The 18,844-nt window shown below is 38.6% G+C and overlaps 1 protein-coding gene across 2 annotated transcripts; it reads left to right on the forward strand.

The window, feature by feature from the left end:
• The first annotated feature begins 18 nt into the window (after positions 1-18).
• On the forward strand, positions 19-17,317 carry LOC149588720 (nose resistant to fluoxetine protein 6-like). Of its 2 annotated transcripts, XM_089862318.1 has the most exons (14): positions 19-819; positions 870-984; positions 1,250-1,343; positions 1,405-1,493; positions 6,104-6,283; positions 6,360-6,453; positions 6,912-6,998; positions 7,773-7,938; positions 8,538-8,617; positions 8,692-8,814; positions 11,193-11,310; positions 11,439-11,625; positions 16,826-16,968; positions 17,039-17,317. In XM_089862318.1, the coding sequence occupies exons 2-14, from the start codon at positions 894-896 to the stop codon at positions 17,153-17,155; spliced, it is 1,569 nt and encodes a 522-aa protein (XP_089718444.1). In that variant the 5' UTR covers positions 19-819; positions 870-893; the 3' UTR covers positions 17,156-17,317. The 2 variants fall into 2 exon arrangements, with proteins under 2 accessions (XP_089718444.1, XP_089718443.1); XM_089862317.1 differs by having other exon boundaries at positions 19-984.
• The last annotated feature ends 1,527 nt before the right edge of the window (positions 17,318-18,844 follow it).

The raw sequence follows: 18,844 nt of genomic DNA on the forward strand, positions 1-18,844 counted from the left end.
CTATAGGGAGTTAACATAGAGTGCCACTACTCCTTATTAATAACTCCTTCGCTCGTTGCTAGGGGGGCGCCACCAGTCTTTCACCCCATCACACACAGGCTTGGAAATAAGGTTTATTTCTGAACTAGTCCTCCGGACCAGTGACCCCTGATGTCTTAAATATGAGACTGGTCCCGGGACCAGTGACCCTTCCCCAATTTATTTTTCTACTGGTCCCAGGAATTGTGGTCGTTCTCTCTTCTAAAAAAATCTCTCTCGGCTTAGGGTTGTATACACAACTGGACTCCTGGAGTCGAAATTTATGTTAAAATGAAAATAATTAAAGAGGTCCCCATATCAATTTTTAATAAAAGTAGGAATTAATAAACTAGTCATTGGGACCAGTGACCCTCGCGTTTTGAATAAAAAAAGTGGTCCAAGCTATTAATAAACTGGTTTTTGACCTGTAAACCTGTCTTATTTCCTAGCCTGATCACACATGCGATGGGGCGAATGCCTTAAAACCGTCACAAAAATGACTCTCAACTGTTCCGCTTGCATCTCTATGGCTATCCCTCATGCCAAGAGAGCGTACGTTCTCGCGCATGCGTTCAAGCCTCCTTGTTCTAGCACGAGGCTAGATCAAAACGGCTTGAAATGAGAATATCCCACGTTTATCAACGGCTTGCGCGTTGGAGTTGCGCGCGCCACTGTATGCGGTACCTGCCGAGTTTTTCTTACCTCCCCCTTTTTTATATCCTCCTTGGTTAGAAGCGTCATATATTTCCCGCAAACCCGGAGTGTGAACTACCTTCTCTAGAGAATTCCCCATCAGGCAGAGTAAGATTGCTATTAAACATCTGAATAACTAAAAGTAATGGTTTGTTAAGGTATTTGAGCATTGGAAACAGTTCATGCGATTTCTATACAGTACAGCACCAACGCTTGGAATATGCCTTCCATCAGCATGCACCAAAGAAGATACTAGTTCAATCTCTAAATTTTGTAAGTGGTGCATAAATTGTTGCTTTATTTTTAGAACTATTTTCAAGTACTGTTTCCTTCTATAATAGAATACTAGTACTGTGACTATGAATTTTGAAAAAAGGCATATGTATTATTTAATTAATAGACCTTTTTCCTGGATAAAATAGCCATATTTAACGTCTTTGGATCAACATGTTCTGTAGTAACCCTATATCTATTCTATATCTATGTCTATGATGAAAAAAAAAGAACTCATTTAATTTTTCGTCTTTCCATTTTACAGTTTTAAAGAATATGCCCATTAATCCGATCGTCGCTAGGTGCGAAACGAACAAATCTGAAATGAAAACATTAGATAATGTTCAAATAATGATCTTGTGAGTACATAATTTTATTGCAAAAAAATATCAGCACTGAAATATTCACTTTAAATTTTAGATCGATGTTGAGTTTGTTTGTGCTTCTTGTACTCGTCTCTACAGCTTATATTTCTATAAGAAAGCCGGTGAAAGGTGCATCGAATGAAGGTACAAAACTCTCATTATAATAACTTGTCTTGAAACGAAATGAGAACAAAGCCAACTTCAAAAATAATATCCGAATTTATACCATAAGTTTAAAAGATATATTCCATAACTATTATAAAAAAACCGCTTTTACAAACGGAAAAAACCTGATATATACTACATCGTTGATTTTGTGTCGCCACTCACTGTTCTTGTCACGGCTTCTAAGGGACATATATTATTTATTCTAACCGTTTCATATAACACCACCATTTATTAAAGCGGTAACATTACGTCATGACAATTAATATCACATGTCATGACAGCACCAATTATTAAATCGGTAATATTACGTCATGACTATTAATTTCACATGTCACAGCTAAAAACTGTCGATTCTTATCAGGGGCGTCAACTTCATTATCTTAACACATTTTCTTTACTTTTTTTTTCGGCTGACATTTTTTGAAGCCAAAAATAAATTATTTTTGCCATAACAACGAAGTTATGGTAAAAATGTCAGCCGAAATAAAAAGTAAAGAAAATGTGTTAAGATAATGAAGTTGACGCCCCTGATAAGAATCGACAGTTTTTAGCTGTGACATGTGAAATTAATAGTCATGACGTAATATTACCGCTTTAATAATTGGTGCTGTCATGACATGTGATATTAATTGTCATGACGTAATGTTACCGCTTTAATAAATGGTGGTGTTATATGAAACGGTTAGAATAAATAATATATGTCCCTTAGAAGCCGTGACAAGAACAGTGAGTGGCGACACAAAATCAACGATGTAGTATATATCAGGTTTTTTCCGTTTGTAAAAGCGGTTTTTACCTCTCCGAGTGACGTATGTCACGGAGAGGCTCTAATTTCGACGTGTCTGTCTGTCTGTCTGTCTGTGTGTCTGTCTGTTGTTACACCCCACGTGACCGCGTTCGCAGTTTGCTAATCGGAGCAAACGTGTTCTCAATTTCCGGACCGCTTTTCCCGGAAATTTCGAAAATTGCATTCCATTCCATTGCCTGTCTAACACCACTAGCCTCTGGTCTTTGTCCATCCCACATCGACATCAGTCTGTACACACTGGCTTCTAATCACAATCATCTGCTGCTCTTTGCCCATCCCACATGGACACCAGTCTGTATACCTGGCTTCTAACACCACCATCTTCTGGTCTTTGTTTTTGTCCATCCCACATGGACACCAGTCTGTACACCTGGCTTCTACTCCATCATCATCCTTAAGGTTAAGACATACGCGGCGATCGGCCAGGGTTACGAGAAACGTCCGGCCTCCCTAAGGTAGGGCTTCTACCAAAGGTTCACGCAATTGCGCTGTTCTTATCCATAGCTGCGATTCGACACCCTTATATACTACCTATTTGAGTAAGGCGAAGCAACCGGCGTATGCTTCATTTCAAACGCCAATATTAGTCAAGTCTCTCAAGAATGTTTAATTGTTCTTTTTAAAAAGGATGTAACACTGAATAAGGTGAATAACTAACGAAGAAAATATATAATAATAATTATATTTATTATATTTATTTTAGTATTTAAGGTAATCTTGTCTCTCAAAACAAAATTAATACGGAAAGGGTGAAACAGCAGTCTATGTGTTTGTCTGTTTGTGTCCGTCCGTTGTTATACCAGTGCTTCGCGTTAGCAGTTCGCCTTGTGTTGATGTGGAAAGAAATTCTACAAAACCTTAATATTTGGATTTCTCATAATGTAAAATTAATATATGGAAATATTTTTCGTAATTTCGATGCCTTTAGTAGTTTTGTAGCTTTAAAGCTCTGTTTCATTTTGATATCCCAAGAATATTTTTTATAATTATTATTTGAAATGGATGTTTATATATTACTTAAGCAATACTACATCTGTTTATAGCATAATCCTTTCGTTACTGATAACAAGAAGAACGCTACTAGGTCGGTCAAATGAACTTTTTATTAGTCAATAGGCCTAGTGAACCCAAAAGTAAACGCTCGGGTTTGGTTCTCGTTTCTGTAATGCAGAGACAATAACGGTTCAGAGTGGGCCGAAAGTTAAATACACTTGTAAATAATCGGGCTTAGATTTTATAATTGATAAAGGGTCATGGTGAAAATCTAGGCCGCGTTCAGCTGAGCTCAGCGCTGTTAGCAGCAAAGAGAATATAAGGGAGGAGTGGAAGCTCCCCCGCTCCACAAGCGTAAATAGTTATGTCTCGCTTAAATTATACTAGCGGCAAGGCTAACGGTACGAGCAAAGAAGATACACGCCCCAGGAATGGAAACTGTAGCTTCCTCTAGTGTAAATTTTTGTCTCTCCCCTCCTAGTACGCTCCAAAGGCAGGCTCGGTCGACCGAGGTATTTCCGGCTACATCGAACTTGCATAGACCGGAAGTTCCTTGTCAACCCAACCCCGAGACATACCTTCCATTCCTGGAGCGTATATTTTCTTTGGTACGAGGGAGTTTCCGGGTCAATAGCGCCACCTACGATACCATTTAATGTCTCAAACGGAAATGCCTCGGTACTGCGCATTGAAGATGCGCGGTAGAAAAGCGAGACAAGTTTTGCCCCTCTTTCCACTCCTCCCCTATACTCTCTTTGTTAGCAGTGTCGTACAGAAAGGGATATTATTTTTGAATTTTGACGTCACGGTGCTCAGCGCTGAGCCAGCGCGGTCACCAAAGAAAATAGTCGGGTTTTTGGATAACGTGACGTAAAACTCTTAGTTCTCAGCTTGGCGGTAAAAACATGGAGGTATTATTACAAATAGCTCTTGCCGATTCTGATGGGACTATACCTATTTAATCGGCGTGAAACCAGTTGATCACGCGAGAATTTTAAGAGACATGTTAGTCTTTCTAATTTTAATTATAAAAGTTGTTCTTATCTATCTCTATAAATATGTTATATATGTATATCCTTATAGAGTAATTTCTTTCCCATATACGGCAACGTCATAACCCTCTATCTCTTACCTTAGTGATATCCCCCCTCCCCTCCCCTTCCCTTCCGGGGGCAAAGTTGCCCCTAACGTAGGGGATACACAGTTCACTCCCCCTTCAGTATTTGTTCATAAAAAAGAAACATTTCCATATCTAGGTAAATAAGTTTGTATGTAGGCTTCATCTTGACTCGGAGAGGTAATATTTTGGTTTTCCCAACTTGTTTTATAATATGTGTCCCTTCCTTGAAAGGCTTGGTCTTACTGATAATGAAATATGAAATGACTAATTTCAAACGGAATGGATATTTAAAAATACTTTTATAATGTATGATTGTATGGGTAGCAAGTTTTTATTTAAACAGTAGGTTTTATTTTTTTTTTTCAATAGTAGAAGGTAAACATCCTTGAGATTTGCGTAAAGCCTATCGCGATAAGTTATTTTTGAATCGTTGTAAACAGATTTTTTCTAGGAGAAGATTTTACTTTGCGACTCATTTTCACGCACAAAAGTAATCGACTAGTAGATAACTAAACGGTGGAAAATTAGGGAATGGGGTGGTAAAATTACTGTGACATACGCTAGAGTGAGACCACCAAAGTCTCAGTAAACGAATATATATCAGCCAGTAGCAGGGTGGGAAATAAGGGTTTTTTTTAAAGTGGACATTGGGCCAGCGACCCCTCTGGCCTGGAATAAATAAACTGGTCCATGACCACTGACCAGGGCGCGTCGTCTGCTAAATTGAACAAGTGGATAATTACAATATATTAGGTAATGTCTGGACTCTGGAAACTCTTTAATTTTCTTAGTGGTCCTGTGGACCACTGACCCCCCTCCGTTTTCATTTTTAAACTGGTCCAGGCAATTTTTAAACTGGTCATTTGCCCTGTGCCACCGCCTTATTTCCCACGCTGGCCAGTAGAGGCAACCGAACCTCTGATCCCCCACCAGCACCAGGGTTAAAAACGAATAGTCGTTTATTGTCGTTTATTCGTTTGAAGCCATAGGCCTGCCATTTGTGGCGTCAAAATTATCTACTCTCCAGTTCAAAAGAGGGGCAACCGAGCCTCTGACCACCCACCGTGACATACGCTATAGAGAGTACGGAGATACGTGCATTCTAACCTCAGTGCCTTGGAGTTACCAGAATTTTGAACTCGAGTACGTCGTTAAAAGATCCCCCACCATGATAAGAGCTAGATAGAGCCTACCCTCGAGAAAAACCTACGCGACTTACGCGACCTATACGCTCGTGGCAGCACAAGGGTTAAAAACGAATTGTCGTTTATTCGCGTGAAGCTGTAGGGTTGCCATTTCTGCACCTCAAAAAAACTTACGCTAAAGGGGGCTGTTTGCGACACAAGGGTTAAAAATGAATTGGCGTTTATTCGCTTGAAGCCATAGGCCTGCCATTTCTGGCGTCAAAATTATCTACTCTCCCGTTCCAAAAATTTGCCCGTACAAGGGCAGGAAACTCGAACGACCCGTATATATCAGCCAGTCTGTCGACTGGCTTAAATATGACAGTTTTGCAGTTCAGCTTCCTATTTAGCCTGTACTAAGCCTTTGACAGCGCCTCACCAGGCGTGGCTTTACGAGAATCAATCACGTTTCACCTACGTCACTTCATGACAAGCTCTCAGTAATCAAATAAAAATCATTTTACGAAAATACCTTTGACAGGTTCAATAAATCGCCTGGAAGTGTTTGAATCGTTCTGCTTATTTAATAATAGTCGAAATGTTTTCGACTTGAGTAGTTCTGCCAACGAAAATCTAAGTTTTCTTCATGGAATCAAAGTCATTTCAGTCATTTGGGTCATTGTAGGTCACGCTGTAGGTCATTTCAATATCGACGTACTTCGTAAGTGGTTTCCTATATCAGTTTCATATGCTAAATACATTTTAGTGAAAATTATTTATTTTATATTTCTATTTAGGCGACTTTTATATAAGTGAAGGTGCAACAAGATCCCTTATATTCCAAGCAATTATTAATGGGTTTTTATCGGTGGATTCATTTTTTTTTGTCAGGTTGAGAACAATTCATTCAGTATCATCAGGGATCCATGTAATTTTAGAAGTAGGAATGAAGAACAGAGAAATCTGGGCGCATGTCAAAGTCCACGTTCCATTAACCGGGACGGGGGGGGGGTATGAAAGAAGTGGCGGGTCACAACGACAGAGGTAAAATGGAACTACGCATTTTTCGCCGTCCCCGTCAGGAACGTCATCATAACGTAGTTTAATTGAGCCAATGAGATAATTTAAGTTTCTCGTTACGTGTTGAAGGGAGGGGCTCTATACTGGTCTATGAGTCGGACTGAAGTAAAAGCTAACAGTTCTTAATTCCTGCTTCTAAAATTACATGGATACCTGGTAAAATTTGAAAATTATTTTCGATTTAACATTTTGAATTTACCGTAATCTGAAATTGATTATAATTTCGAAAGTTTTAGCCTATTATTATTTACGGATATTTCATCTTTCAGTGGACTCCTTATAACTGCTTTGTCTGTCGAAAGACACAAACTAAAGAAGTTCAATCCCGTATTTCTAATACTTATGCGAATAGCGAGGTAATTATCTTGATGAAGAATACTTTGATATGTATTCCATAAATCGTAGGGTACTGTTTTCTTTGGGTTTAATCATAAGTTTATAAGATATGTTCACGAAGTATAACACTACGGGAAGATAGTTGGAGAACGAGGCGAGAAAGATTACACGCGGTTCTGAAGTCCATCTTCCCATTTAGTCTGTACTAAGCCTCTGACAGCGCATCGTCAGGTGTCGCTTTATGAGAATCTATGACGTTTCAACTAAGTCACTTCATGACAAGCTATCAGTAGTTAGCAACAAATTTATGGAACATATCTTATGAACTTGTGGTGTAACGTAGACGAATTAGTTTTACTATTAAATAGTTAACCTCTGCTAAATTGAAGGCTAATATTTTAATAATTGTGGTCCATTTAGATATATAACTGTTGTAACTTTATTAGTCTAATAAGTAATTGAGTATAAACTATAAATAGAACACGAACTGATTAATTTACTGGGTTTAACAAGATAACTATCCTCGGCGGATTTTCATTCAGGACTAAAATTTATTAAATTATTGTTCACACACTAATCCGTAAAGCAGACGATTCTATCAAGCCATAGGGGCTGAACATATTACATTAGATAAGATTATTTATAAGTCTATTATTCGTCTATTATCAACATGCCACTAGATAAGGTTATGTCTAAGTCTATTATTCGTCTATTTTCAACATAATATATCAATCGGAATACTTTAATGTAAGTAATCGTTGGTAAAGTTTGACAAGTCATTTATTATTTTGCAGACTTCTGCCTTCAGCTATGATTGTCCTGGGCATTTATCTTCTATTTCCTCTGCTGAGTAGAGGTCCATGTTGGAACGAGTTCTTCCCCATCTACATTCGTCTCATAAAAGCCAACTGGTGGAGACTTTTAACATTTACTAACAACTTAGTACCGCTGGAAAAAATGGTACCCTTTTAATTTCGACTGGCATCATAAGAGAGACTTCAGGGCCGGATTAAAGGGGAGGGGCGAGGGGGCAGGCGCAAGGCTTGTTGGGGGCGCATTGAGTTAAACTATTCCCCCTTAGCATCATTTGCTGATCCTTTTTTCCGACTTAAGGGGGCGCGCATTACCTCGACCCCCGGATACAAAGTTCCTTAAGCAGGCTTTGAGAGACTTAAATGAAAAATAGCCTATTTACTTCTTACTGACGTTCGAGAACTTCGCAATATATTTGCACGCCACTCTAAAAATGAGACAACAGGGTTGATGGAGTACGCGGAAAGTACTTTTCCAACATTAACTCGCGCGCCGAAAAGCTTATCTCATTTCTGGGAATTTATGATTTCAATCAATTCATGTCCCCCTTTTTGCGCATTTACCAAAAAAAAAAACCCACTACCCTATTTTGATGAATTTGAATTCTGGAATAATTTTATTTTAAAGATAGTTTTAAGATATTTGTTGTTTCAACTTTCAACTTCAAAAGTACCATTTTATAATATTTATAATTTTTTATGAAACATTATAAGATGATAAAATAAGAGAATATTTTTTTACCCAAGCCAATGGTCCACTACTGGTACATAGCCTGTGATATTCAATTTTTTGTTATTGGTGTACTATTCCTTTTGTTATATTTTAAGTATGTATTATGAACAGCTTCCTGTTTGGAATTGGTTCAGTATAGGACATTGAAACTCTTTTAATTCCTTTTAGAAAGGCAGTTGCTGCAGTTGCCTTTGGTGTTTTTCTTATCTTTGCCAGTATTTTAACCACCGCTGGATTGATCTACAAATACGATTTTGAACCATTCACAACAACTACGATCATCGATAGCAAGTACAGTACAGTTACAATTCAAAAGAACTATTATGGTTGCTCTATCTGTACCTTATAATAAAGTTAATTTAATATCTATTGAGTGGAGACAGGGATAGATTTAATTTTAGAAGAAGAAATGGAGAACAGAGTAATGTGGGCGCGCATCAAAGTCCCGGACCCCCTTCCACGGAATGAGGGGTATTAAAGAAGAGGCGGGCCATAGCGACAGAGGTAAAAAAGAATTACGTATTATTCGCCGTCCCAGTCAGCAACGTCATCAAAACGTAGTTTAAGTGAGCCAATAAGATAACTTAAACTTTACTCGTTGGAGAGAGGGGCTCTATACTGGGCTATGAGTCGGACTGAAGTAAATACTAACCGTTCTCCATTCCTACTTCAAAAATTAAATGTATCCCTGGTGGAGACATGTGTTCTCCACGTTATTAGGAAATTTTGGTCAGAATTTTATACGCACAAAAATTTTGATAAAATTGAGCTTTTCAAAAAAATGTTCATTTTTTCAATTAGTCGATTCGTGTTGCGAATAGTGATTTACTATTCAAATCGTATTCGAAGCAAATTCAAAATCCACTAGTCGAAACCCCTAACGAACTCATGTATACTTAACTTTACCTTGGATTTAGTGGTTAATGAGAAAACAGGACTGCTATTCTGTTCCGTCATGATCCAAGTACAATATTTTAAGTATAGCCCTAAACACCCAGTCTCTGATTTGTTTTTCAGTCGAGGAGAAATCCAGCGTGGCTTAATTCGATAAAACAAGATAGAAATAAGATTAGAAAATCATTTATAATATATTGTTTATCATTTTTGACGTTTTCTAGTTGAAAGAGACACAATTGTTAATGCTTGATCACTGTATCAGATAGAGTCAGTGAGCACGTATGAGAAGTAGGTTCGGAAGAAGAGACTGAATTCTCAGTCATCCCCCACTTCAACACCGGTACCCAGCTGTGGCTCAGTTTCGCGCAATCGACCCAAGAGAGAGAGAAAGAAGACGGGCCAAGGGCTCGTAATAGTAGCCACATCGTACGAGTGAATAGCCCCTCTATACCCTACCCTAATGAGTGGATAACCCCTCTATACCCTTCCCTAATGAGTGGATAACCCCTCTATACCCTACCCTAATGAGTGGATAACCCCTCTATACCCTACCCTAATGAGTGGATAACCCCTCTATACCTACCCTAATGAGTGGATAACCCCTCTATACCTTACCCTAATGAGTGAATTTTCAATGCTTAAATGATTTACCGTGCATAAAATCAGAGTTAATAGCCCCTCGATGCCCTACTCTAAACAGTGATAAAATTATAACCGTATAGATTTACTTATGCTGTAATTCTAATATTCCGGCGAATCGAAGAACAGATAGTTTTAGTGATAATCCCCTCGATGAGTTTACAACATAGACTTATACCGATGCACACTTATCGCATCTTATTTTCTAACAAAGACTTATGCCCAGAACTTTTGAAAGAGAAAGCTTAATTATAGTGATTACCCATTTTAGTGATTATCCCCTCGAATTACCTTTAGCAATGCTAAAATGATCAAACGCATAACGCTCATTTAACACTATGTTAGCTCTATCTAAACCCAGATTTGAATTAACCGCCAAAACGTTCCACTCAAACATAACATAGATGGCGATAGCTACCGAACGAGAACGAAACACATGAGGAGCGCGGTAGGAAACGGGGAAAATCTTTATCTACACATAAATAAAAAGAAAATAAATATAAAAAACCCAAACATACAAATTCATAAGTATCGGACCCTACAGATAAAAATTCAAAAGTATCCGACCCCAGAGATTAAGAGGTACCCCACCCCACATCACCCCGACATTTTAGAGATAAAACTTAAGGATAAAAACTGGGAGTTTCTATCAAGTCTCTATGGCTCAGTCGTAGAATGTCTCTCTACTGCGTGAGCGATCCGGGTTCGGTTCCCGGCTGCGATCCGAAAAGTTGTTTAATTAATATTAAATCTCTAACCGAGCCCAGTTACCCCTATGGGTGGATTGTGGTAATGTGGAGTTCCTTTTAAGCTAAAAAATAACGATAACGAAAGCGAAAACTCCGGCCACAAGTACTACTACTACTACTACTACTACTATTACTACTACGGCTCGGGTCAAACTAAGAGCCTCATCGTATACTACGATGTGGCTAAAAATCGGAGAAGATTGTTTACGTGACGTCTGGCTCCTCTGCTGTGCGCCGAGATAGGTGCGCATGAGAGTGATATCGGGCTGTGCCTTTATTATTGACTCTCCTTCTCAAACGTGCTCACTGAAAGAGGGGTGCTCGTTTTGAGTATTTCGAATACGTGCTACTATCGAAGCTCATTCGAAACGTTTTGTTATTTAGGGCCTTCAGACGAAACCTCTTCATTCACTTTTACCCATCTACTCATTTGGGTCCTTTCGTTGTTGGCTTACTAACTGGGCATTTTGTTATCAGAAATCCTGACTTCAAAATATCCAAAGTAAATATAAAAATAAAAATTTTGTAGCCGAGGTGGTTATTTAACATATGTTTGCAACTTTGCTTTTTTTTGCTTATTTTCGAATCATGAAGTACTAAACTGAAACATTAAGAAAGATTATTTTACAGGTTAAGATGGCACTTGGTTGGAGTATATCCGGATTTAGTAGTTTTGCTACTGTATTTGGTATCTATTGGTGGAGTAACGGTGCACCTATTACCATGATGGCAAACTTACTATACGGCTCTATTCACAGAACAATTTGGGCACTTGGTTTAGGTTGGTTAAGTTACATGTGTGCAACTGATAAAGGAGGTAAATATTAATGTTTCATTTTAACAGACAATGTCGGAATCTTTAAAAGTGTTGATAAATACGGATACCCGGCAGGGGCGCCGATCATTAAATTTTACCGTGGGGGTCGGGCCCTTCTGTCCTTACATGATCGGCGCCCCTGATACCCGGTGTGGCGACCTGCATGAGTGACCAGTAATACCAGACGTTGGGGTTGTGAGGGAGGAATGTAGGACATAATACCCTGGTCATATAATCCCCCCAACAGAGCCAAATAGGTCAAAATCCGGCTCTGCCCCATTGGACCGAATCGCATTCGGCCGAAACCAGTCCCAATCAACCGAAAAACCCGCACTTTTGGCGGATTCGGTCCAATGGGACAGTCCCATTGGAGCGAAAACCCGCACTTCTCCGGGTTTCGGATTCGGTCCATTGGGACAAGAATGCATGCGCATATACACCCGATGGAACTAAAATGAATTTAATTCCCGGGAGCGCAAAGATTGCATCTTTGCAAGCAAACAATTTCTTTGACTTATAATAAAATAATGGTCAAAGAAATTGAGCACCATACGCGAACATTCTGTAAAATATTAAGCACCTATTTTAGCTTAGAAGAACCAAATACTTTCAAATCCCCGAAAATTTACTTTTTAAAGGGAATTGTAGTTTTTTTTTTCATTATTTTAAGTCATATTTATCACGTTATTAGCTAATTAATAGGAGATTTTTTTGGAAAAGGTGGCAGCTAACTATTAGGAGAATATTTTGGAAAAGGTGGCAGCTAATTAATAGAAGAATATTTTGGAAAAGGTGGCAGCTAATTAATAGGAGAATATTTTGGAAAAGGTGGCAGCTAACTATTAGGAGAATATTTTAGAAAAGGTGGCAGCTAATTAGTAGGAGAATATTTTGGAAAAGGTGGCAGCTAACTATTAGGAGAATATTTTAGAAAAGGTGGCAGCTAATTAGTAGGAGAATATTTTAGAAAAGGTGGCAGCTAATTAATAGGAGAATATTTTGGAAAAGGTGGCAGCTAATTAATAGCAGAATATTTTGGAAAAGGTGGCAGCTAATTAATAGGAAAATGTTTAGGAAAAGGTGGCAACTAATTAATAGGAGAATATTTTGGAAAAGGTGGCAACGAATTATTGGAACCATTGTTTTGGAAAAGGTGGCAGCTAGCTATTAGAAGAATATTTTGGAAAGGTGGCAGCTAATTAATAGGAGAATATTTTGGAAAGGTGGCAGCTAATTAATAGGAGAATATTTTGGAAAAGGTGGCAGCTAACTATTAGGAGAATATTTTGGAAAAGGTGGCAGCTAATTAGTAGGAGAATATTTTGGAAAAGGTGGCAGCTAATTAATAGCAGAATATTTTGGAAAATGTGGCAGCTTATTAATAGGAAAATATTTAGGAAAAGGTGGCAAATAATTAATAGGAGAATATTTTGGAAAAGGTGGCAACGAATTATTGGAACCATTGTTTTGGAAATGGTGGCAGCTAACTATTAGGAGAATATTTTGGAAAAGGTGGTAGCTAATTAGTAGGAGAATGTTTTGGAAAAGGTGGTAGCTAATTAATAGGAAAATAACTTAACCGAATCGAACCTAACCTACCCGAAACCAAAATATTAAAATTTTAATTTAAAACTTAAAATTGATGGAACTACCATTAAGATTATGCTTCATTTTAAGCACAATTTGTTTATTAATTCTAAATATCTCTTGCCTTGAAAGGAATGAAAGTGAGCGATTAAATTAGTATCACGAAACATTTAATTTATATATTTTAAAACTACACCAACGAATCGCTGACGGCTATCGTGTTTCAAGTTATATTGATGTATTTTTTAGGGCATATTTGGAAGATAGAGATTTCGGTCCATCGGGAATATAGCCATTGGGCTAGATTTTGAAATTCTAGCCAAACATTTTCTGTCGAATGCGATTCTGTCCATCGAGATTCGGTTGAATGGGAACCCCCCCAAAATCCACCGGACAAATATCGCCGAATGGCTTTTGAGGACAAAATTTCCCGGACAATATCCCCCGTAAGGATGTTGAGGACAAAATACCGAAACAACAGGTCAAATTCCGCCCAAAATGTGTTTACGTCAAAATATCCCAAACCACGGTTTAAATCGATAAGAAGTTTAATAAAGAATGAAGACATAAATACATTTGTTTTATAGAAGAATAACAAGCACTTCCAAATTCACCAATTACACGAAAAGACGCACAGGTTATAAGAATTTAACATAACCTAATCAAAAAAAGCCCAAATTAACATATTGTCAAACAGAAAGGCTAAAGTGAACGTCAGTGTCACCACCAATTAAAAATTCCGAATCAAATATCGTTTCTTATTTGCAGATCTTCTCCATTATTTACGCTTATAAATCATAATTATTAATTCTACCTTTTTGCCTTGAAATGAATGAAAGTGAACAAATTAATTAGATACAAGTCAAATTAAATTTTAACTTTGTTTACTTACCTTCGGGGATTCGTACCCACCATCCACCGTTCCGCTGTACACCGTCACCAACGGTGAGCTGAGGCCTGCCGCCTGCAGTGTTTCAGAATATATTGACATTTTATTTTTTACGACCTTTTATTTTCTCTATGACTAGGGCTTTTTGTCTACAGAGTCATAGAGACTATAAACCCGAAGGAGTGGCAGGAGTGCCTCAACTTGTTGCCCTTAATATAGGCGGCGTTGTTGGTACAAGGCGACTTCCGCTAAGCAAAATTAAACGGGCCGGAAGCTCTCATGTACCAATTTAAGAGCAACATCATTATTTGCGCTTGTAGAGCGGGGGACCTGCCACTCCTTGGGGTTTATAGTCTCTATGACAGAGTGAAGGATTTGTACCTTTCTATGATGGTGGATAGTGATCAGGGGATTTTGTCTCAGGGTTGGCACGCTGGTATCCAGTCCGGTTTTATCCATCTGGATTAAACCGGTTTAAACCACGTTGAAAAATCCAGTGGATTTTTCCAAAAAAAATGATAATATAGGTACCATAAAGGAAAGGTTTGACCTACATGTCTTTACCTCTTTATTTCATCGAAATGGTCGATTCCCATATATTGTGGGTTAGTTTGGCGCGCCCTCCTCTCACTGTCCCATCCGAAACTCGTGAGACTGAGTTGAATTTTTCGCAACGCTAAATTGTTGGGTCGGACCGCGCATTTAGAAAAATATTTATCAGACCCTGCCCTATTGAAGATCACAAAAAAGCCTTAACGGGCCCGACCCTGCCCTATTGAAGATAATAAAAATGTCTACCCGGGCCCGACCCTGCCCTATTGAAGGTAATAAAAAATGTCTACCCGGGCCCGGCCCTGCCCTATTGAAGGTAATGAAAAATGTCTACCCGGGCCCGACCCTGCTCTATTGAAGATAATAAAAATGTCTACCCGGGTAGATGGTATGATAACCCTGCCCGACCCGACCAGCAAAACGTTTTAAATAATTTTCGACCCGATATGGGTCGGGTTTGAAAAATCCCGATTAAATCAGGGGCCCTACTCATCTCTAAGGGAAATGTCTATAGTTTTATCAACTTTATCAGACGGCCTAGCAAAAGACAACTAGCGCACTAAATGTAAATAGAAGTGCTAAAATTAAGCACTAGAGAGTAGTTTTAAAAAAAGCTGGATAAATCCAATAAAATCCGGTTTAAACCAGCAAAAAACCATACCAGTGGCTTTTTCAAGAAAAATCCGGATTTTTGCCAACCCTGTTTTGTCTAGAGAATGAAAAGATTTTGTACGTTTTCTAGGATGGGGGAAATGACAGGGGAATTTTGTCTTGAAAGCCAGGATTTATTTCAAGTATGGGGGGATTATGACCGGGGGTCTTTTGTCTTGGGGGTATTTAATCCGTATACCGCAAGGGAGAGTGAAGGGGGGTCTTTTGTCTTGGGGGTATTTAATCCGTATACCGCAAGGGAGAGTGAAGGGGGGTCTTTTGTCTTGGGGGTATTTAATCCGTATACCGCGAGGGAGAGCGAAGGGGGGTCTGTTGTCTTGGGGGTATTTAATCCGTATACCGCAAGGGAGAGTGAAGGGGGGTCTTTTGTCTTGGGGGTATTTAATCCGTATACCGCAAGGGAGAGTGAAGGGGGTCTTTTGTCTTGGGGGTATTTAATCCGTATACCACAAGGGATTTCGCGCCGATGTCAACTAGTATTTTGAATCTTAACAGAGGCAATCTTTTACATCTAGTCCCCACCATGGATAACAAATTTGATTTATATGCAGATCAAATTCCTAGTGGTGCCTCAGATTAGGAAAGTTTTGTAAATTTCACTTCTATTGAGCAGTTGAGAAATTCTCACATGCGTATGCACGGTACGGCAAATAATTATGCGAGGAATAAACGACTTAATACCGATATTGGTATTGGCTGGGCGCAATCCAAGTTGATTAATTTAAACACCTAAACATGCTCAGGTATATTGGCTGTTAACAAATAAGTATCGTCTTTGGGTTGTCCAGCATCTAATCTATACCCCAGACCAGAAGTACGATAAGGGACTAGAAGTAAAGAGCTCTAGCATTGGTAGTAGATACTGGCACTAGTGAACAAATTTGAGGATTTTATGCCGCTTCCATCGCGCCCACACTAGAGAGGAAAAAGTTGGTCGAGTTCCAAAAACATTTTCTACCCCCTTCCCCTCAACCTAAAGCCGCGGAACACGGACGCGGGTGCTTGAATCTAGTTCGGCCGTCTACCGCCGCGAGCCTCTCACGTTTTGGAGGGAAAATTCAGAAACCGCTACCAGAGAGCCAAACGATTGTGTGTTTTCAAGAATATTCACTTTCGCCAAGTGAAGAATATGGTTAGCTCAATACTTCTAGTCCCTTATCTTACTTCTGCCCAGACCAATCCGCTTTTCCTAGGAGGTTGAAATTTTAAGTAAAATCATAAGTTTGTAAGATATGTTTCATATCTCTGTTTAAATACAAGTTTGTACTAAGCCTTTGACAGAGCCTCACCAGGCGTCAATTTACATAACCACACAGAGTAAAAACTGGCTTTATTGCCTTTGACGCTCAGTTTTTCGCCATCTTATAAAATGGCTGGCCGAAAAATGTCCCGACCGACCGGCAACAATGGGTTATTTTTTCTGCTATGGTCCTTATATTTCACGAGGCTTGCACTTACATTTTTAGATATTTATAACTTCAAAGACGTTCGTTTTCGCAGGTTTTATCAACGCTATTCTTGGATCGAAACTATTTCTTCCTTTGAGTAGATTGACGTATCTGACATATCTTGTCCATTATGTGGTGTTAACATATTTTTGGTCGATTCCACACGGTGTATTCGATGCCAGTTACACTCTAATGGTAAACATATGGAGCATAAGAAGAACCGGACGTGATACTATTTTTATAAACAAATTTAAAACTTTTTTAGATATGGTTCATTATTGGAATTATAGCAACAAGTTTTGGATTTGCATTTTGTTGTTACGTCTTATTTGATGGACCAGTAGGAAAACTTCAAAGAATATTTCTTAAAAATAAACTATAAAATGTAGAAGATAGTTTATATGAATCTTTGGCGTTCATTAACAAAATGGTGGGGAACTGTCATTGAATAGAATTTGGTAAACCAAAATAAACCTGTCCGAGTCGAGAAGCAATTAAGAGCTTTTTCTTAATTAAATAATTCAATAAAAATAATTGATATTAATCGTCATTAATTTGCCTTAATTCTAGTTAAATCGTTTTAAGAAACGTTATTCCTAAATTCATTTTAAACATAGCTATTGTGGACGTTTGAATTCAAGCGCATGACTTTTTAACAATTTTTGGAAATTTAGAGGGAATAAAGCGATTTATTCACAATAAATGATAAGAAAAACCGCAATACACCTAAAAATAAATTCATTCAAAATTTACAACGGCCATACGAGTTTCTAAACCGGGCTTTCACGAATGAGGGGTGATCTTATTGGTTCGCTAAGAAATGAGCAGAGGCAGAATTTTAGTGTCAGAATGTTTTCAGCCAATGAAAAAATGTCACCTTTGAGTTTGTATTTCTGTTCACTAGATGGCGCTTGCTTCATTGTCAATCTGACCCTTTTCGGGCGTATATATATGGCCAGCTTGTTTATTTATTTTTAGGTCTATTGCGTGAACCTTTGGTGAAGCCCTGCAATTGTGAGGCTAGACTTTCTCGTAATCCGAGCCGATCACCTCGTACTTCTTAATCCTAACGATGGGAGTGGAAGCCAAAAATTGCTCTCTGCGAACACGTTTGCTCCGATTTACCAACTGCGAACGCGGTGACAGACACGCAGACACATCCAGTGTAATACGTCTCCGTCACGTCATCGTCACCCGGAGAGGTAAAAATATCAGACCTTTACGGAAAAAAGTCATTTTTGCTAGGCGTTGTTATGTAACCAGATTAGGCCCGGGTACACGAAGAACAAGTTGGGAAACTAAAATTGACCTCTCCGAGTCGAGACTATAGCTATCTACCCACTTAATTACCTGGATATGCAACTATCGCTTAAAGTTTTAAATAATTAATTATTCAAGCGTAATGGTTCCATTGACAACTCGAATGGCGTGTAAACACCACCCTCTCGTTACACCTCAACAATATTCTTAGTTATGAAGCATGACTGTTAACGTTTCTCCATACTAAAGATAAATTATCTCTAGCCGTTTGAAAAGATAGCATGCGGCAAAAAATGGAACCTTGCCCGATCAGACCTATAACCGTGGCGATCTTATGGCGGTTATGACTCTTGATTCTATCTCAAATAGGATACGCAATAGAATAATCGACAGTTCATGAACTCAGTTCTCTTTGAATTTTTTTGGAAATACTTCTATTAGTTGGTTGCCACGAGGTTAACTTTGTGTAAATATCACATCCCACCAGCCTAGTGGACATACAATAAAGCAGACAACATTTTCGACCAAAAATTATACTTCTTGAACAAATGTCTTTTTTCCATTATGTGGAAAATTTTTGTTCTACGTGTTACAAATATATTTGTCAAAACTGATTCCTCGTCTCGCAATGGAAAAATGTTTATTTTATTTTTTCCGAGAGGTAAGCAGTCTGGGAAATAGCACACTTCCTCTGGTCCAAAACCTGTTTATTAATTGCTTGGACTAGTTTTCAAATTCAAAGAGTGGGGGTTACTGGTCCTCGGGACCAGTTTATTAATTGTAAATCTGTAGGAGAACAAAGGCGGGGACC

Source organism: Phalangium opilio, unplaced genomic scaffold, assembly GCF_054372755.1.
Source record: "Phalangium opilio isolate 3A_F unplaced genomic scaffold, DU_Popi_V2 ptg000537l_1, whole genome shotgun sequence".
Classification (NCBI taxonomy): Eukaryota; Metazoa; Arthropoda; class Arachnida; order Opiliones; family Phalangiidae; genus Phalangium; species Phalangium opilio.

Coding starts and splice junctions, on each gene's coding strand:
- LOC149588720 (XM_089862317.1), top strand. CDS start 894: ATGCGATTTCTATACAGTACAGCACCAACGCTTGGAATATGCCTTCCA. Junction 6,284..6,359: donor TTTCAATATCGACGTACTTC/GTAAGTGGTTTC, acceptor ATTTCTATTTAG/GCGACTTTTATATAAGTGAA. Junction 11,311..11,438: donor CTGACTTCAAAATATCCAAA/GTAAATATAAAA, acceptor ATTATTTTACAG/GTTAAGATGGCACTTGGTTG.